Source organism: Manduca sexta, chromosome 26 (genome assembly GCF_014839805.1).
Source record: "Manduca sexta isolate Smith_Timp_Sample1 chromosome 26, JHU_Msex_v1.0, whole genome shotgun sequence".
NCBI lineage: Eukaryota > Metazoa > Arthropoda > Insecta > Lepidoptera > Sphingidae > Manduca > Manduca sexta.
The window spans coordinates 2,588,456-2,607,277 of NC_051140.1; the positions used below are offsets into that span (position 1 = coordinate 2,588,456).

The window sequence follows — 18,822 nt, forward strand, 5'->3', positions numbered from 1 at the left end:
ACCAGTTTCGGTCTCTTTAGAATTCTTTAGGCAGCCTCAGATCAAGAGTCATCAAGAGAGGACTGCCAAAGTACTTGTCGCATTTTTTTAATCCGAATCCCAAAGCTTTTACTGCAACGGGATCATGTCACTTACTAAAAGATAGCAGAAAGTCATCAAACGAAATGGCACATATATAAGTACATATACTTAGATGTAAATGAACTTTGAAAACGAAGTCTTGAGTTTTCATATAAAATGAGAGGAAACTTTTCCCAGTCTAATATATAAGTACATGTGTATAAGTATAAACTTCATATTTCAGTTGGTACTTAATTGAAATTGCCAGTTTAGTACAATACACGAATAAACATTATACGAAAACAATGTTCATTTTAAATTAGTCAAACACTCCAAAATATACAGAGTTCATATATTTTAATATTTTTTGGGGTTTGAAGTAGTTTTGTCGGTTCATTTTCCATGGCTACCTTCATTATTAAAAGTTTGGCTTAAAGAAAAGATGGCAACACTAAACTAGAGATTACATAATTTCCGTCATGCGCTGTCAGTGTGCTCACTATTTCCTTTAACACTGTGCGTCAGGCGCGGTGCGGTGTGTTCACGTTGTGTAGTAGTTTCTATCGGATTTAAAACATGTAAGTACAAATTTTATCTAGATTTAGAAAGACTAAAGCAATTATTAAATACGTAATATGTTAAATTTATTATAGAATTCAATTCAATATTGCAAATTTACATCATTCTTGGAAAAAATCCTTACGTAACGATTAATGAAATTATGTTTGCACGTGACCTTGCTCTATATGTAGGTATTTTAAAATATAACAATTTACTTGTTATAGATAAATTTAATTTCCATTTAATACATGAACTATCTGATAATTAATACTGAATCGAGCTGGTTTCATCTGACGTGTGCCTGCTAAAGTATTGATTCAGTGACGCCCGTCTGCATTATAAAAACTGACAAATTATTACGAATGAATGCTTGCAACAATTGACATAATGTATAATCCTCTTGAAAGATTAACCTCTAAAGGAAATGTTTTAGTGAAAACAATTGTGAACTTTAGTTTTTATATTATAACGTAAATTTTGAAGTTACCTAACCTCTACCATTTGACAGACGCTGGCATTGATTTTCAGTATTTTCGAAGAAAGGTCATCGAGTTGCAGTACATTAACAATAATTATATCATACAAGATCCTCCTATACTAATCTCTACAGAAGTTTACACTAGTCGTTAAGCAAAAATGACTGATAATGAACGTACAAGTTTTTTGGAATCAAAGAATATTTTTTCGTTAAAATTAACACACGATAAATCAGATTACAAAAATCTATTGAAAATAAGGAACCATAAATAATTCTTAAAGACGAGTTGGATATTACAAGGCTTTCTTGCCTGTGATGTAAAAAAATAGATATAATTCTGATCCTTCATTTTCGCATTACATTTAATGGACTTATCAGTGATATTTGGTTGCTGAAAAAATTAAACATACATTGACTAATTAATTATACCTTATACAAACAAGCAGTGTCAGTTCTCTCTTTATTCTAATAATAATATTAATATAAGTCCTGAACCAGGATTTAATGGATACAACTTTAAAGACTAGCAACTCTGGAGATTTTTTTATAAAACATTTATTTTAGTAGAATTATAGTGAATTTGTGGTGCTGGTCAAATATACCAAAACTTATTATGGAATATTTTTAAGCATGTAACACCTATGAGCTATTGATATATGTGCACATCTGTGGAAAAAAAATGATTAATGATATCAACAATGGCAAGGCTAATTAACTTGAGACATTTTGTGGTGATATTAAGTCATAATACATAGGTATTTGAACTAGTATAAAAAAAGAAAACTATTCAAAGTACCTATATTTTTTTAAAAGTGGTTCTTAAATTAATTTGCCATATTTTTTGATGAATACAATGTATATTAAATATTTTTTAATGTCTAATTTATATGTTTATTATTGTATTATCCTGAATTATACACTATTTTAACAAATAATGTAAGAGTATTTTTAATGATATTATTAAAGGTTCATTAAAAATGGACAAGTGCACTGCTTTAACTATTTTTGTTGTGAATGATAGTGCGGAAGTTAGATTTTCTTCAAGTTTCGTCCACTCTGTCGCCCCACATTTCCAGTGTTTGAGTGTCTATTGTGTGAGACCAAAAGAAAGATCTTGGTTAACTTTATTTGTGCATAACTTTATTAAAAATATGCCGCATACACAAGTCGAACACTAGTAACTGTCATCTTATGTTTCAGAAGATATATAAAGTTCTGGAGATTTTAACTTTTAATTTGCAATTGTCTTAAATTTTTACCAAAAACCATAGTTTCTTGTCAGTATGTATTGAGTATAAATTTTTTACGATTTTTGTAATTACTAATGCTTAGCTATTAAATATAGTCTATTTCTTAAATAAAAGAAATATAAAAATTTATCAAAGAGGTAATTAAATGATTACACAAAGCACAGTACTACAGTGAAGTAATCATTTTAATCTAAGATAACACATGTAGGAGTAATACATAAAGAATAGTGCATATGTGTGCTCCGTGACACCATATCATAACGTTGTGGATGTTTGATTCCTGTTTTTTTTTTTAAATTTAATTAAACAGGTATGCTTATTATATCAAATATATTTAATTTTTCACTTCACTATGTAAGATATTATTTAATAGATTTTGCAGTGTTTATTCAAATTTTCCAAAATTATTTAATAATATTTGCCTAGTGAAGATGGAGAGCTTTGTAACATTTTTGGATTGTTTCCATATTAAGGTTCATTTGGTAAAGTTATAGTTCAAAATCAATTTTAATGTAAGATTTTGACTGTTAAGACATATTTACACCATCAATATCTCAATCAAGAGAGTATTACTCCCCCAGAAATTGTTGAGTAAGAGCTTGCAGTTAGTTTTTGTGTAATGGATGATATTGGAGGTCCAAACAGCTAATTCCCTGCATTTTGTTTGTAGTCGGCATTCCAACCATGATTCCTCTGGTTTAGAGAGTGTTTGTGAGCAGTGTAGATTACCTAATTTTGCACTTACTAGTGCTCGGTCTATGCTACAACAAATTTCTAAATTGTTTGCTATACTGTAACATAAAATAAGTTTTAGTGACAATATCTATCTAAGTAATTTATATCTATGAATGTTCTTATCATTTTTATTCTATAAACTATTTACGAAAGCAAAGTACGACTTACTCATCATGCAACAATGTATATAAATCTTATATAATATAACTAGCTTTTGCCCGCGGCTCCGCCCGCGTTATAAAGTTTTTCGGGCTAAAGTTTTCCGTTATAAAAGTCACGCTATATGTTTTCCCGGGAGCCTATGTTCTTCCCAGGGTCTCAAACTGTCTCCATACCAAATTTTATCCTAATACGTTGGGTAGTTTTTGAGTTTAACACGTTCGGGCAGACCGATGCAGCGGGGGACTTTGTTTTATGATATAATTTTGTAGAACTTTTTTAAGAGGAACAATCCCGTCATACATTATTGTTGCATAACTTTAACCGTTTACGCAGCGCACGCAACAGAAGCTCTCAAAACTAATAAATTGTCCCCGTTTTTGCATCATGTTTCATTACTGCTCCGCTCCTATTGGTCATAGCGTGACGATATATAACCTATAGCACTCCAGGAACAAAGGGCTATCCAACACAAAAATATTTTTTTTCAGTTCGAACCGGTAGTTCCTGAGATTAGCGATTACTGCTCCGCTCCTATTGGGCATAGCGTGATGATATATATAGCCTATAGCATTCCAGGAACAAAGGGCTATCCAACACAAAAAGAATTATTCAGTTCAAACTCCAAGTTTCTGAGATTAGCCATTACTGCTCTGCTCCTATTGGTCATAGCGTGATGATATATAGCCTATAGCACTTCACGAACAAAGGGCTATCCAATACAAAATGATTTTTTAGTTCGAACCGGTAGTTCCTGAGATTAGCCATTACTGCTCTGCTCCTATTGGGTATAGCGTGATGATATATAGCCTATAGCACTCCACGAACAAAAGGCTATCCAACGCAAAAAAAATTTCAGTTTGGACCGGTAGTTCCTGCGATTAACCATTACTGCTCCGCTCCTATTGGGTATAGCGTGATGATATATAGCCTATAGCACTCCACGAACAAAGGGCTATCCAACGCAAAAAGAATTTTTCAGTTCGGACCGGTAGTTCCTGAGATTAGGCATTACTGCTCCGCTCCTATTGGGTATAGCGTGATGATATATAGCCTATAGCACTCCACGAACATAGGGCTATCCAATGCAAAAAGAATTTTTCAGTTTGGACCGGTAGTTCCTGAGATTAGCGCGTTCAAACAAACAAACAAACAAACAAACAAACAAACAAACAAACAAACTCTTCAGCTTTATATAATAGTATAGATAATAATATCAGCCCTGTATTATATACTTGCCCACTGCTGAGCACGGGCCTCCTCTACTAATGAGAGGGATATATGATAATATAAATCTTACAAACTTTAAATTGGGTAAGTATGTAACATGTTGCATAAAAGGTGTAGACATCTGTAACAAAAATCACTAAGGAAGAAATCACAATTTTCAGCCGGGTTGAACTACGAAAATTAGTTCTTATTTAATCAATCAGCCTATCACCGTCCACTGCTTGACCAAACATGTATGTTATAATATTGTGTTCCTTCTGTGCAGAAATATGTTCTCATCCCTGATGGACGCGGCGCGGAACTCGCCATTCCGCGGACCGCTCTCTCCCGCGCAGTGCCAGACCTCCACAGTCCCAACTGTACCAACAACACAGGTAACTCACTTCACCACCAACTACTTTAATAACGTGGAATTAACTAACTGTACACTATTTATAATTTTTAGACTAAAACTTACGTAAATTCTGGAATAGGAATGGCCCATGGTCCAATCTGACTACCATTTTATAAAATCATGTCTAATATGGGTTGGACTAAATCGAATTTGTAAAATAGTCAAGGATTAAGCATAGGAAGCTATCAATTAATACTTTACATATTTATGCCCAATGATGAGAACTCATGCCGGAGGGGGTTGTGGGGTGAGTCGCCGCCCGCGTGGCGACGTCGCCGCGTCGCATTGCTGTCTGCAACGTCCGGTCGGCGACCCGCCCTGCAGTGTTGCCCTATGACCAAAGGATTATGAGAGCTGAGGGCTTCCGAATTTACCACATATTAATAATGCTTTAACATTTATATATGGTTTACTATAAATAAACTTAATCCACGGGCAACTTAATTCATGAAAGCCAAAAACATTTAAAAATCGTAATGATTTTGGTACTAATATATTTAGAACCCTTTGCTTGTTTATTTATGTATTCTTTTGGATCGTACGTACCTAATTGTTGTTCGTGTAGATACTCAAATTTTGCTTACGTGTTTCTGGCGCCTTGCACGTTGTATTTTGGCACTTTGTCATGGAGACGCACACAGAAACACATTTTTGTATAGCTAATATGTAACAACAACCTTGGCGGTGAACTTTATATAATATAACATCTCTTGCTCCACAAATATAAGCAGGTTCCTATTATTACATAAGGTTGAAATCTTACATCTACATACACAGTATACATAGATGAAAGATATTTGTTTCAACAGAACATGTTATTCAAAAGATACTGAGGACTGGGAGATGGATGTTCATTTTGTCTTTTACATATCCAGAGCGGAATGGCCGCATCGACGCCTCAGGGCGACTCCTGCGAGTTCGCATCACCAAAGTACTTCGCGTTGTGCGGTGTCGGTGGCATCCTCTCCTGCGGTGAGTTGCGCACACTGTCAGCTCTTGCACAATGGAACTAACACTTAACTCTACTAACACTTAGCAATAATAAATGTTAAGCTGTCTTGCTCAAATGTTCGGAAACTAGAAGTCGCTAAATAGATGAAAGTAGGAACATTGCACACGCAGAGATTGGATTTTTATTTCTGAACAAAGCATTAGAACTTTTATTCCGTTAACAAAGTTTCACACTAGCAAACTAACTATCAAAGTTAGTATCAAACAAAGAAAGGTAGGTATATGGCAATAAAATGTTCATGCTTTCAAGTAGCATGTGACTTGATGGTACACGAGTACTTAATAAAACTTTCTACGAACACAGACGCATTGCGAAATAAATCTTATGGACATCGCCGAATTTGATTTTAATATGGGTGGCAGGATTTAGAAGTCCCAGGTAAGCTCAGAATAGCTCAATATCTTATAGATACTGCAATACCACCTAAGCCATATTGCAGTACTGATTACAGTGATTGTTTATGGACGGACTAGGTATAAAAGAATTTTCCAAATCAGTTAATAAATGATGAGAGTTCAGACGTAAAATACACATTGCATTAATAAACTCCTCCTCCCTTTTTGGAGTCGGTTAATAAATAAATAATTTCTTGTACTGACAATGTTATTTTAAAACTAAAAATCATAAGTAGCAATCATCGCTCCCATAGCGGGTATTTTTATTTTTCTGATTAGGCTGTAGAAAATATGTTGTTCTTATTTTGAAATAATACGCGCGTAAAGTTTCTCGGCAAAACTTATGACTAATATATAGATAAATTACAAATTAGTTTCAGTGCCCTACATATATCAATATGATATCGTAAATTCGGCCCACTCCCAGCCAGATTTACCAATTATATAACCAACGATGTAAGATTACAAACGATATGAATAGCATTATGTCGCCTTATCAACATTACATCCGTCGTGTTACGTCTTCAATCACGGACAATGTCAGATTATAATTTTAGGCTATTACATTCATTAGGTCACGTGAATTTTATCATGGCATTGTTCCGGAAAATCAATAATAGATGGCGGTGTAGTAAACATTGACACCATACAAACAGGGCTTCGAGCCAAACACACCTAGGGAATTAACTTAGCAACCCAACAAAATTAGCCATTGTAGATTGTAGAAGCAAAACGTCTCCGGAACCAACACGTAGGGCCTTAGTCTTAACTACAGTATACAAGTACTAGTAGTGCTATTACATAGCCGTGTTACGTTAATATCGGAGTTCTCTGAGTGTTATGACTTGTCCTTTAAAAGAGGTATAAAAGGAGTGCTCACTTCCCGGTAGGCAACGGCTTGACTGTGCCTCTTTCATTGCAAAGACAATGGGCGATGGATGCTGCTTACCATCCGGCGAACCGCTTGCTCGTTTGCCTACTAGAGCAACAAAAAGTAAACTTCGTGATATTAGCGTATAATTATATTGTGTATGCCAATTTTGAAATTTCATAAATTCAATGAGGTGTGTTATGTGCTTGTTACGAATTGTCAATAACAGGAGTCATAGGGATTCGAGGTCCTGTCCTTTTCTGTATATGTGTAGTGTGTTCACATTTATGTAATAATATCATTTTCAGTAAGAACTATGGACCAACAAAATTGAGTAATAAAGGAATTGTAAACGATAAAGTTTATTAATTGAACATTTTCATAGTCCCCGAAACAACAAAAAAAGTTACAAAATTGCTATTACAATGCAATAATGAGCTCGATCCCGTGTAGCTTGTACGGTGTGGGGGCTATTATTATATTAGTATTACATTTAATTTGGGCCGCAAGCTTTTATTTTCTAAATTGATGTCACATTGCGTTACTTTGGCAGGCCGTCGACGTGCCGGCTTTAATCAGTTCATATTATTTCATGAAGGACAGAAAGTACGTTGACTTTGGAGAATAAATGTAGTAGGTACGTTACAATAAATCAGTAACATTGAAAACAGATCTGAAAAATAAAGGATATTGGGCACTGAGACGTATTACTGATCCGAACGTCAAATAGTTCTAATAGTTATTTGTATATCGACTGTAGTGGTTGTATGGGACGAAAAATAAAAAAAATATTTTAAGAGTAACCCCCCTACTACTATCACACCATGAAAAAGTGACTTCGCAATATGCAAAGAAACTTCTAAATTATATAATAATTATTATTATAGAATTAGGATAGCCACACATTTCTCTTCTGCTCTTGGTTTATTGATATTACTAGCGTCGCAGTGTGGTTCAATTTATGTGTGACAAGTAACGAATCACGACATTTGACCACGTGACTAAACCCAGCTATATGTTATGAGGAAGCTTAACAAATCCATACAAAAAATCACGTGTTTGAGTTATCCTAATTAATTTACAATAGATTAGACTTCAATAACCTTGACATTGCATGACTGGCGTTCGTCCACTACTTAATTTAGTGAAAAAAAAAATGCCTTTCGATTTCCGTGATAGGCCTTTTAGAAAAGAATGTCCCGCTACGCAGTTTTCTTTTCTTTTTCTCGGAAAATAACGAACACTTGATGATAGTTCTATCTAGTACCGCCAGTTACAGAGTATCGTCCTTAAACACTCCGAATGAATAATGGAAGCGTTATTGGCCTTAGAGAATAGAAAAGATTGCAAAATTATTTCAGTTTCCGGATATTCCGCTAACATTTGCTGCATTTCATTTCACGGCATGTAACTCGAATAGAGGGGGTAAGATTAAGTTCAACACGGGCATTATAATATTTTTAATATGTTGTAAATATTACACTATCCAGTAACGCCAATACTAATACGCTATTGCTCATATGATGTCTTAAATATCTCAATCAGACAACAAAAAATAACTTTGCATTATATTTCCCGACATTATAATCAGATTTCTAGGAAGAAATTTGATGTTTTAGACATACAATTTTATTATTTTATATCTACATATCACTAACATCAATACTAACCCATGATTAAATTTATTGTGCTCGTCGTCCAGAAAGCAAAATGTGGACAATTTTCCCAGCATTATGATACCACATCCGAAATCCTAAACCACAAATTGAGGCACTGTGGTTCATAACTTGCTCTTTTTCAGGTATCACCCACACGGCGGTAGTACCTCTCGACCTGGTCAAGTGCCGTCTTCAGGTCGACCCTGACAAGTACAAGAACGTGGTGAATGGATTCAAAGTGTCTGTCCGAGAGGAGGGCATGCGCGGTCTCGCCAAGGGATGGGCGCCCACTTTCATCGGTTACTCGCTGCAGGTATAAAACATATTGTCATATCACATAATAGTATAATTATAATGAAAAGCAAACCGTTAAGCGTGTTACGTATGGTAAGTGTATGCACTACAGCTATGGTATTGCTCAACAAATGTTACCTTATGGTATCAATTTAGCGGGATAACTATAAATTGTTTTCATCGTGTTTTCATTGATGCCAGAAAACGTTTTATTTCGCTCACAAATATGTCATTGTCGAATATGAATGTATTATAATCTCTCTGCAGACACTATGGCATTGTTAGAGAAAATATGAATAACTATATGATTATTCCAAATATCCAATTGTTCCTACTGAAGAACTATGTAGACAAACATTATTATGATACAGTGGACCACAGCAACTGGCGATGTTTGGGTACTGTTAACCCACGTTAATTACATGTATTGCTTACAGGGCCTGTGCAAGTTCGGTCTGTACGAAGTGTTCAAGGTGGGCTACTCTGGCATGCTGGATGAGGAGACCGCGTACACTTACCGCACGTTCGTATACCTCGCCGCCTCCGCCTCCGCTGAGTTCTTCGCTGACATCGCGTTATCTCCTTTGGAAGCTGCCAAGGTAAAAATCGCTAGAGGCACGAAATTATGCAAAATTTAACAGCTCAGTCACGAATCTAGAGTTTTTACTTTTGGGCTATGACTTACATAATTATATAAAAATTGAAGGAATTAGATCTCTCTGAAGAAATAGATATATTGTAATTGTGAGTCACATTATTATTTATCTAAAATTCATAAACAAAGTATAACAATTATTAGAATGATGTGGTTTTAAATAAATGAGATAAAAAAATCATTATTCAACTTAAAATTAGAATGTTTTTGCTAAATATATTAAAGAAAAAATAAATTTGGCAAAAAAATCGCATACACAAAAATTATTCATAAGTAAATAACCTACACATAAGTAATTTCTTGTGACATTATCTTACATCAAGTGGATCCTCCTCTATTTTATACACAAGTTTGAATCTGTCAGGGCATGCTCCTAACCATATATGGAACTGTTTCTTAGGGTATCGAATCCCAGCTTGATTTGAGCAGATTTATGAGCTGTCTTTCCTTGTGCATGGGTTGATTTGTCTCTAGAACGTTCCTTTTCAATAGATCCCACATGTGTTTTATCGAATTTAGCTCTTTATTAGCAGGCCATGGTAAACTTGTATACCGGCATCTTGTAGATTCTCTGGTAGCTCTAACGGTATGTGCTCGAACTTTGTCGTGCATCAGCACCCACCTATACTGTCCTGCACCTACTCGCTGTGTAAATAGCACAACGTGGATTCTAATGACCCTCTCAATGTACCGTTGAGCTGTTCTCGTGCTTCGTTTAAAATTACAAGCTCGGTTCTCCCTGAGAGGCTAATGCCTTTCTACACCATTACCTTAGGACCTCCAATTCGGTAATTTTCATGGATGCATTCGTTTAAAAATCGCTCACTTTGTCTTCTCCACACTCTTATGCGATCATCACTAAAAAAAATACTAACCACCCCTCTAAAAAAGCAATAGACTCCAATCACTCATGCCCCTATTCAGATGCTGGCGTACAAAATTTAATCACTTTGCTCGAATGAGCATTTGTCAGTGGAGTACGCAATAATCGCCTTTTGGAAAATTGTTGGTCTTTATGCAAACGATTTCGTATAATTTGATCACTAATACGAATTCCAATCGTTTGGCGCAAACGGTTTTGAAACGAGCGGGCGGTGACCGTACACTCTCTTCATGCAGTCAAATTTGTGAACCGGTCCTCGTGGGCAGTGGTATCTCTATTCCTGTCGGATCCTGTCTTCTAGTTAACTCTACCAGTCTCTTGAAATCGATTCCTAGTATTTTGAATTACTTTTCTTGAAAATCTCAGCTGTACCGCAACCGAACGTGCTGAATTGCCTTCTTGAACCAATTATATGGCTCTAGATATGGTAGTGACATCCATATGGCGTCGAATGCTCGACATTCTTGTTTAAAAATGCAAATTCAAGCTCTAAATTATAAATAATATACTATCTTTTGTGGAATTCAAATGTTAGATGAATATGAAGTTCCCAGTAAAAAACGGATAGATTCAAGTGATTACAAAAAACTTAAAAATTTATACCCATTTACATAAGTGTTAGTGGGATTGCTAGAAATGTTTTCATAAATCCCTAAGAGAATACAAACCTTTAGACTTTAACCCATATATTCAGTTAATTATTATTAACTGCCTCGGTGGCGTAGTTGTATTGCACGTCCGGTACAATAGCGCTCTGAGGTCCTGGGTTCGAATCCCGGGTCGGGCAAAGTGATATTTGGGTTTTTCTGCTCAGTATCAGCCCGGAGTCTGGAATTTGTGCCCGATATGGCGATAGGCTCGCCCCCTATCACATCATGGGACGGAACATACTTGGCGAAAAGTGGGTGCCCTAGTTGCGCCTCTGCATACCCCTTCGGGGATAAAATGCGTGATGTTATGTATGTAATTATTATTAAATCAGTCAAAATATTGAAAAAATACAACTGGTCCTTATTTTTTTTTAGTACGAAGTATATATTTTATATCATGTAAAATAAAATGTAGTATTTTAACTATTGATTTGAATAACACTGGCCAGAATAGTAAAATATTTAAGAATGATTTTATTAACGTTTTCTTCTGTATAATAATTATTTGAAATGGTCATATAAATGCCCTATGACGAAAAACAAGCGCTTGAGAGAGATCGCCGTGGAGCGCGTGTCGTTCAGTGACGCGTAACGTCACTCTGCGACGAGCAGCGTGCACGACTCGCGTCCTGCGGCGGCGCTTCTCGATGAGTGTAAGATTATGAGATCTGAGGGCGCGCTTTACAAACACAAGTGTAATTAGATAAAACTACGATTTTAACCATAACCAGAACACATATATTGAATCCGATATTGCTCGAACCGTTCTATTCATTATCAACGAATTAACTATATTTCCTGTGAATGCACCATTGTATTATGGAATTATTACGTTGAACAAGAATGAAATGTTTTAGGTGCGAATCCAAACTATGCCTGGCTTTGCATCGACGCTGCGTGAGGCGTGGCCCAAGATGGTGCAGAATGAGGGCTACGGCACATTCTACAAAGGACTCGTGCCTCTGTGGGGCCGACAGATCCCTTACACCATGATGAAATTCGCTTGCTTCGAAAAGACACTCGAACTGCTCTACAATGGTAATTACATTTAGCAGCAAATTAATTCAGTTTTCTTTAATATTTTTTTTTTTTTTTTCAAATTAAAAAAAAATATTATAATTTTACCAAAGACAATTTTAGAGGAATATAAATTTCTTGATCGGAAATGTGTTATATAAGAATCCGATTTGGAAATAATAGAAGGCTAATATTGTGACGCATATACCACTGCGGCCCACTGCGTGCGTGTTTCAGGCTACGAGACCATATCAATATATGAACCGCGACTACAGTCTCCGCCGAAGCTAACGCGTTGTATATTCCATAGCAACTGCAGACATTAAAAACGTGCGACATTACAGTACGTGGTGCCGAAGCCCCGTGACCAGTGCACGAAGGGCGAGCAGCTCGTGGTGACGTTCGCGGCGGGCTACATCGCCGGCGTCTTCTGCGCCATCGTCTCTCACCCCGCCGACACCGTCGTCTCCAAGCTGAACCAGGTATGCATTGCGCTATGTACGCATTATCCTTATTCTTCATGGATTCAGTTAAAGAACAAAGCTAAATACAATAAACTCGCCTCATTATTACTATGTTCATACAATCTCCGATAAATGTTCTCTGATTAGGCGCCAATTTACTAAACGCAGGAGGTATTCTTAATGTATAATCCCGCTACCATCTCAGTAAAATGCTAGTCGTGTAAGTTCGAAGATTGGTTTCTGCCTGATACGGAACCTATTAGTTCGCTATCACCACAACCTACAATATGACATCCTAGAGTATGTACTCACCGTCTGTGTTGTCTCAGCCAATATTGTGAAGGATGAAGTTTTTAAGAAGGAAATCCGAGGTAAGAAACAGTCTCAGTTAACATATTGCGGCCAATTTTTGAGAAAACAAAAGCTAGGACAGTAGATTAGTCTATTTATCAAAAAATAATCAGATCAACTTCTAAATCTTAATCTCAATACTGATATGTGAATTCACAAATTAATAATAATATACTTACGTAAAGGTAGACATTACGCTGATCACAGGTAGTTCTTTGCATTATAATACAAAATAATTTGTAATTTCTAATTAAACAAAGTACTTGTAAACTAAATATCACAGACCTATCAATAAACAAAATGAATATTAACAAACACTGCAACTTGGTGTCATAATGAATTATGACGTTTGATTGACCTAAAAAGTGACAACAATAAAAAGTCGGTTACATAAAGCCGAACGAACACTCGTCTTCCGCACAATTCCGATTAGCACTGGCGTATTAAGGCATAGAAAGTGCCGCCATCTTTATTTAAAGACATACTACGACATGAAGCCGCTTGACAGCGGGTTACCTTACGCTTGTGGCGTTACAATTTCATTTGGATTACTGAATTATGGAGTAATAAGTTCAAAGTGCGCCATCTGTCGTTATTTAAAATAAATAACGATATCGATCATAAACAATGGGACTCAGTTATTATTAATGTACCTAATTAAAAGTTTAAACTATTATTATTGTTCATAGCATAATATTTTCTAAATTTATAATTTATTTATTAAATATATTGTTTAGTATCACCCAAAACCTAAAAGGGAAGCCGGTGGAAATCGGGTTATATGAACGCTACGCCACTGGTAGGCGTAAATGTTTAGATATGTTAAATTGCCCGATTTTGCAATTCTATGAATGTAATCTATTACAAAAATGATATTGTACCATTAATATATCCTATGGTTGTATTTCACACCATTGGTATCAAAGATTTTCTAATTTATTGCAATTTAATTAAAAATTATTAATTGATTTTTAAAGTCAACCATGGCAGAAGAATTACAATGTAAAGTGTTCCTTACCACTACTATCATATATTTATTTTTTGTAAACGCAAATCAGTTATTCTGGAATACATACTTTCTTTTCTTATTAAATTATTGAAAATGAATTGTGATGCTACTGTCATCATATTTGTTGCTTTGAATTTTTCTCTGAGAAAACATATAGAACTTAGTAAACATTGACCTATATCCTATAGATACGAACGTCCAAATAAACTATTTTGTTCGAAATCTAACTAAAATAACCTAATTATTCACTTGAACAACAAATAATTTAACTTATTTGATTAATATTTTTTATTCAAAGCCGAGTTTACACTTAGACTCGAGTTCTTATATCATGAGCTTCACTCCGTACACGACCACAAGCTGTCAATATTGACCATACTAAAGTCAGTTTGAATGGATTGCAGTTCAATCCAGTTGAATATAGTCGCCAAATCTAGTACGTAGTATATAATATATATATATATATATGTATATCGATGTTAGCAGATAAATAGATCTTATCGCGCTTTTTTGGAGAACAAATATGATATTATTTTTTACACCACCTACTGTGACTTTCCATAACACATCAATCTGTAAAAGTAAGCAAAATAGACCAGTCCAGCCGCCACAGTATCAGTCGGTGGGCGTATTTTGCTCCCTGAAAAAACTGCGGCGCTCAGCTTTTTAGCTAGCACAGGTATATGAGGACCCCACTGAAGTTTAGAGTCCAATGTGACACCTCATTTTTTTTTTTGTTTCACAAGGCTCACGTCGTCTAACTTTTTTTAACATTAAGATGTTTTTGACACTTAGTTTTTTCACTATTTAATAATAAGTTTTTCACACTAAACTAATGCACTTATCTTGAGGGAGTGTTGTTTACATCATCAAGAACCGATTCAAGTTTTATTTTAAATAATAAGGATGTATCATCTGCAAAAAACACTACCTCAAAATTTTCCCTTTTAATACAAGGTAAGTCATTTATATAAATTAGAAAAAGAAAAGGTCCAATAATTGAGCCCTGTGGGAATCCGATTGTAATAATTATGGAACCAAGAGATTGTTTTCCATCGATATCAACACATTGTATCCTATTGCTTAAATATGATTTGAATAATTCAATAGAAATGCCATGAACCCACAGTAGCTAAATTTTTTGATAAGAATATCATGGTGAGCCTAATCAAACACTTTGGATAGATCACAGAACACTCCTCAAGCAAATATATTATGTATAAGCCACATCAGCATCTCTAGTGGAGCGAGCCCTGTTGAATCCAAATTGTTTATCATGAAGTAAATTATTTTTAGCCAAATAATTTAGAATTTATATAAACATGTGTTTTTTTTTAACAAATGCTTATTGATGGTAGCACAGATATGAATCTAAAAGTAGTGGAGTCACCTGTATTACCGGATTTAAATTGGTTAAACTTCACTTAATTTGCTTTTATCATGAGATATATCTCTATACAAAATAATGGCTAACTAGAGAGCTAGTACAAATATTAGATTTTTTTTCCATATATTCCAGAAGACACACTTGTTTTTAATATTGATTAATTTAAAGGTTTTTAATATGTCTAAACTATTAACTATTCGCAATAACTTATTACAAGTTTCATAATCGTCCCTTTTAAGCTTGGTGTATAATTTCCAATGTTTTCATATTGAAATACATCTAAAAAATTTGTTGTCGGCCTGACAAGCCATCCTCCAAGCCACTCGTGAATGACCATGTCGCGTTAGTTTGCTTAGAACATAACTAATGATGAATATGAAAGTTCACTTTGTAAAAACTCGTCATTTTTACAAATAACTATTATAATATATAATTCCAAAATTACTAATCGTGTCCGTCTTGGAAAATGAGTGGGAGTGTGCAATTCTATTTAAATTTTTTCCCAACAAGCTCCAACTCCAAACTTGCCTTTAAGAGCTTATTATAATTTTCTAGTTGTAAAAATAATCATACTAATATTACAAACGGAACAAGTTTGTGAAGAGGTTCATACCTATGTTTGGTTGTTTTGCTCGTTACAAGTAAACTCTGCAACCGCGGAACACCGCAGGTTTCGGTGACATATACGGCACGGCTAGAGGTTACGGATTAACATATTGTAGGCTATTTTGTATCCCATGCGAAAACTAGAATTTTTTAACCCGACTTTTACAGAGCTAGTGACGCCATTGTACAATGTACAGATTGCGTTATAGATCACTACAATGATTTAACTAGTCTCGCATAATGTAAGTTGCTTTGAAATTTTTATTCCAGAAATATACACAGTGAGATTTCTGTACTGAGAATGTCATCTGTACCTAACATCTCTTTTTGTATATATTACAAACCATTTGTAAAGATAATTGGATTCTCTTAGATATTCAGATTTAGACATCTCTTTATTAATGTTTTGGAACATTTAGCATAAAAGTAGCGGAACAAATTTCAAATATCTTTTTAACTTTTATGTAATAAACAATCGTTTTCTTTAGTAAACGTTAAGTAGTAATAATCTTCAAAGGCTTGACTTTATTTTAGATAAAGCAAAAGTAGAAGCGTTGGAAATTGTTCAGCTAATTTTGTGGCTGACTCTATACTCACCAACACTCTTGTTGATATTGAATTTCTCAAAACACTGAACAAATTTAAACCATAAATGAAAATCATATTTTGTTCTAGTCATTTTTGTTTCCTGAGAATCTTTTTTTTTTTTATCTCTTACGCTCATGTAAGAAAAGTATATTATATTACCTACATTTCATAGCTTTGTTTAATTATTTAAAGTAGAAATCTTTATGTACCTTTTAATGCACTCATAGTTGTCCACAGGTTGAACTTGAATATGGTATAATATCACACCGAAAGTTTTTATTTTTATGCGGGCACAGGAAAATTGGTCTACTGTTCCTGATGGTAAACGGAATGAAATCTATGTAGAGAATCAACTGACGAAACACTACCTCCGTCGTCATCCGGGCAAATATAAACATTGTACTACAGGATAATGTTAATAATTATAGTAAACGTAACATAATAAATAGAAATGCTAATCTGACGGCAAATCATTTTCAGGACAAGACTGCGACGGTGGGCTCGATCGTAGGCAAGCTGGGATGGGCCGGCGTATGGAAGGGTCTCGGACCCAGGATTGTTATGATTGGTACCCTCACCGCACTGCAATGGTTCATCTATGATGCTGTCAAGGTAAATATTTTATTTTATGTATTTTTTATTTTTATTCTGAACAAAGGTACATTCTTTATGTAGAAACGAGAGAATATCAAGCTCAATATAAGATTAAGTGGTTGTTAGTTTTTTTCACAGCTTTAACTTGTTAAAAAATATATGTTTACACTCATACATTACATTTAAATATTTACAAATTAACAATGATTATACAAATATTAACCAATTGTTCCTTCTGAAAAGTCATGTGGTAATCACAAATTATGAGTTGTGTTCAAGCTGAGGAAGCTGTTTTAGAGTCCTAAATAACAGCAACATTAACAGAGATGTACGTGTGGCAGGTATGGCTCCGAATGCCGCGCCCGCCGCCCGCCGAGATGCCGGAGTCCATGCGCAAGCGGCTCGAAGCCGAGGAGGCCGCCAAGGCGAAGTGAACTCGCGCCCGCGAGACATACGTCGCAAGTTATTAGCGCACGCCGGCAACGCGACTCGTGTTCACAATATCCAATCGCCATTCATATTCCTATTGTAATTATTTAGCTAACGCTGCAATTTAACGGTAGAACCAGTTAAATTGCGTAGTCTACTATTGGACTGGACGAGATTTAATTGTGATGTGGGGTCGAGATTCCATTCCGTCGTGCGCGCTAATAACGTTGTGTGGCACATTATGCGATAGGGACGATTTTATTTCTATATGTATCCGATATTGGTATGATATTGACATAAATTGATATTAAATATATTTAGCGGCTCGTCCCGCGTCGTGTAATGTTAGATAAATTGTTCCAAATAACATGGTTAGGGTAAGTGATTGGCAACGAGACGCGAGTGGAGCTCAACATAACATTTGAAGCCTTTGCCCAACCTTAGTTACGATCCTGCAAACATCGCATAGAACCTTGTGATTACCATTTAACAGTATGTTACATAAGTAAAATAAATAATCATGTTAATTTATTTTAAAAATAAAGCATATTTTATTTATTATTTTTTTCGTTTATCTCTATGTACATAACCTGTGTAATTGGTGTTTATGAATAGTTAACACAATAAAGTTGCTAGAATCACATATTGTTTTAATGATACATATATAGTAGAAATTATGCATCGTAGTAGTATAAACAAACAATACACATACTATATAGCTTAGTTTATTTTATGTATATATCATTATATTTGTTCTGATGAAATATTTATCTATTAGGTGCGTGCCATTGAAATTTGTTAGAATATTCAATTGCCATAACGCTCAGTGTCAGCTTTACAGTAAGATAGGACCGGAAAGAAATATAAACGGATCACAAAAACTGTTGAACGCCAGCGAGCCACAGGGATTTGGCGATAAATAATTGTTTGATTAAACTAATTTGTCATCCGAAATTGTATTAACAGTTGTACTTAATACCGGCATAACCTTATATTATTATCACGTTCTATTACAATGCGTATGAAAAAAAAATATTTTTGACGGTGTGCCTATTGGAATATTTGAAGTTTTGTTTTTCGCAAAACTGGATC

The 18,822-nt window shown here is 34.9% G+C and overlaps 1 protein-coding gene across 1 annotated transcript; it reads left to right on the plus strand.

Annotated features, from left to right (window-relative positions):
* Positions 1–500: 500 nt before the first annotated feature.
* LOC115453823 (phosphate carrier protein, mitochondrial) lies at positions 501–18,371 on the plus strand. Its single transcript, XM_037443212.1, has 9 exons — positions 501–638; positions 4,739–4,847; positions 5,743–5,839; positions 8,947–9,116; positions 9,535–9,696; positions 12,143–12,320; positions 12,645–12,784; positions 17,188–17,319; positions 17,643–18,371. The coding sequence occupies exons 2-9, from the start codon at positions 4,743–4,745 to the stop codon at positions 17,733–17,735; spliced, it is 1,077 nt and encodes a 358-aa protein (XP_037299109.1). The 5' UTR covers positions 501–638; positions 4,739–4,742; the 3' UTR covers positions 17,736–18,371.
* Positions 18,372–18,822: the final 451 nt, after the last annotated feature.

What these genes read in the sequence shown, in the direction of transcription:
- LOC115453823 (XM_037443212.1), top strand. Translation starts at nt 4,743, where the DNA reads ATGTTCTCATCCCTGATGGACGCGGCGCGGAACTCGCCATTCCGCGGA. An exon ending in CTCCTTTGGAAGCTGCCAAG is followed by an intron (nt 9,697 to 12,142) that starts GTAAAAATCGCT and finishes GAAATGTTTTAG; the next exon opens with GTGCGAATCCAAACTATGCC. An exon ending in TCGTCTCCAAGCTGAACCAG is followed by an intron (nt 12,785 to 17,187) that starts GTATGCATTGCG and finishes AATCATTTTCAG; the next exon opens with GACAAGACTGCGACGGTGGG.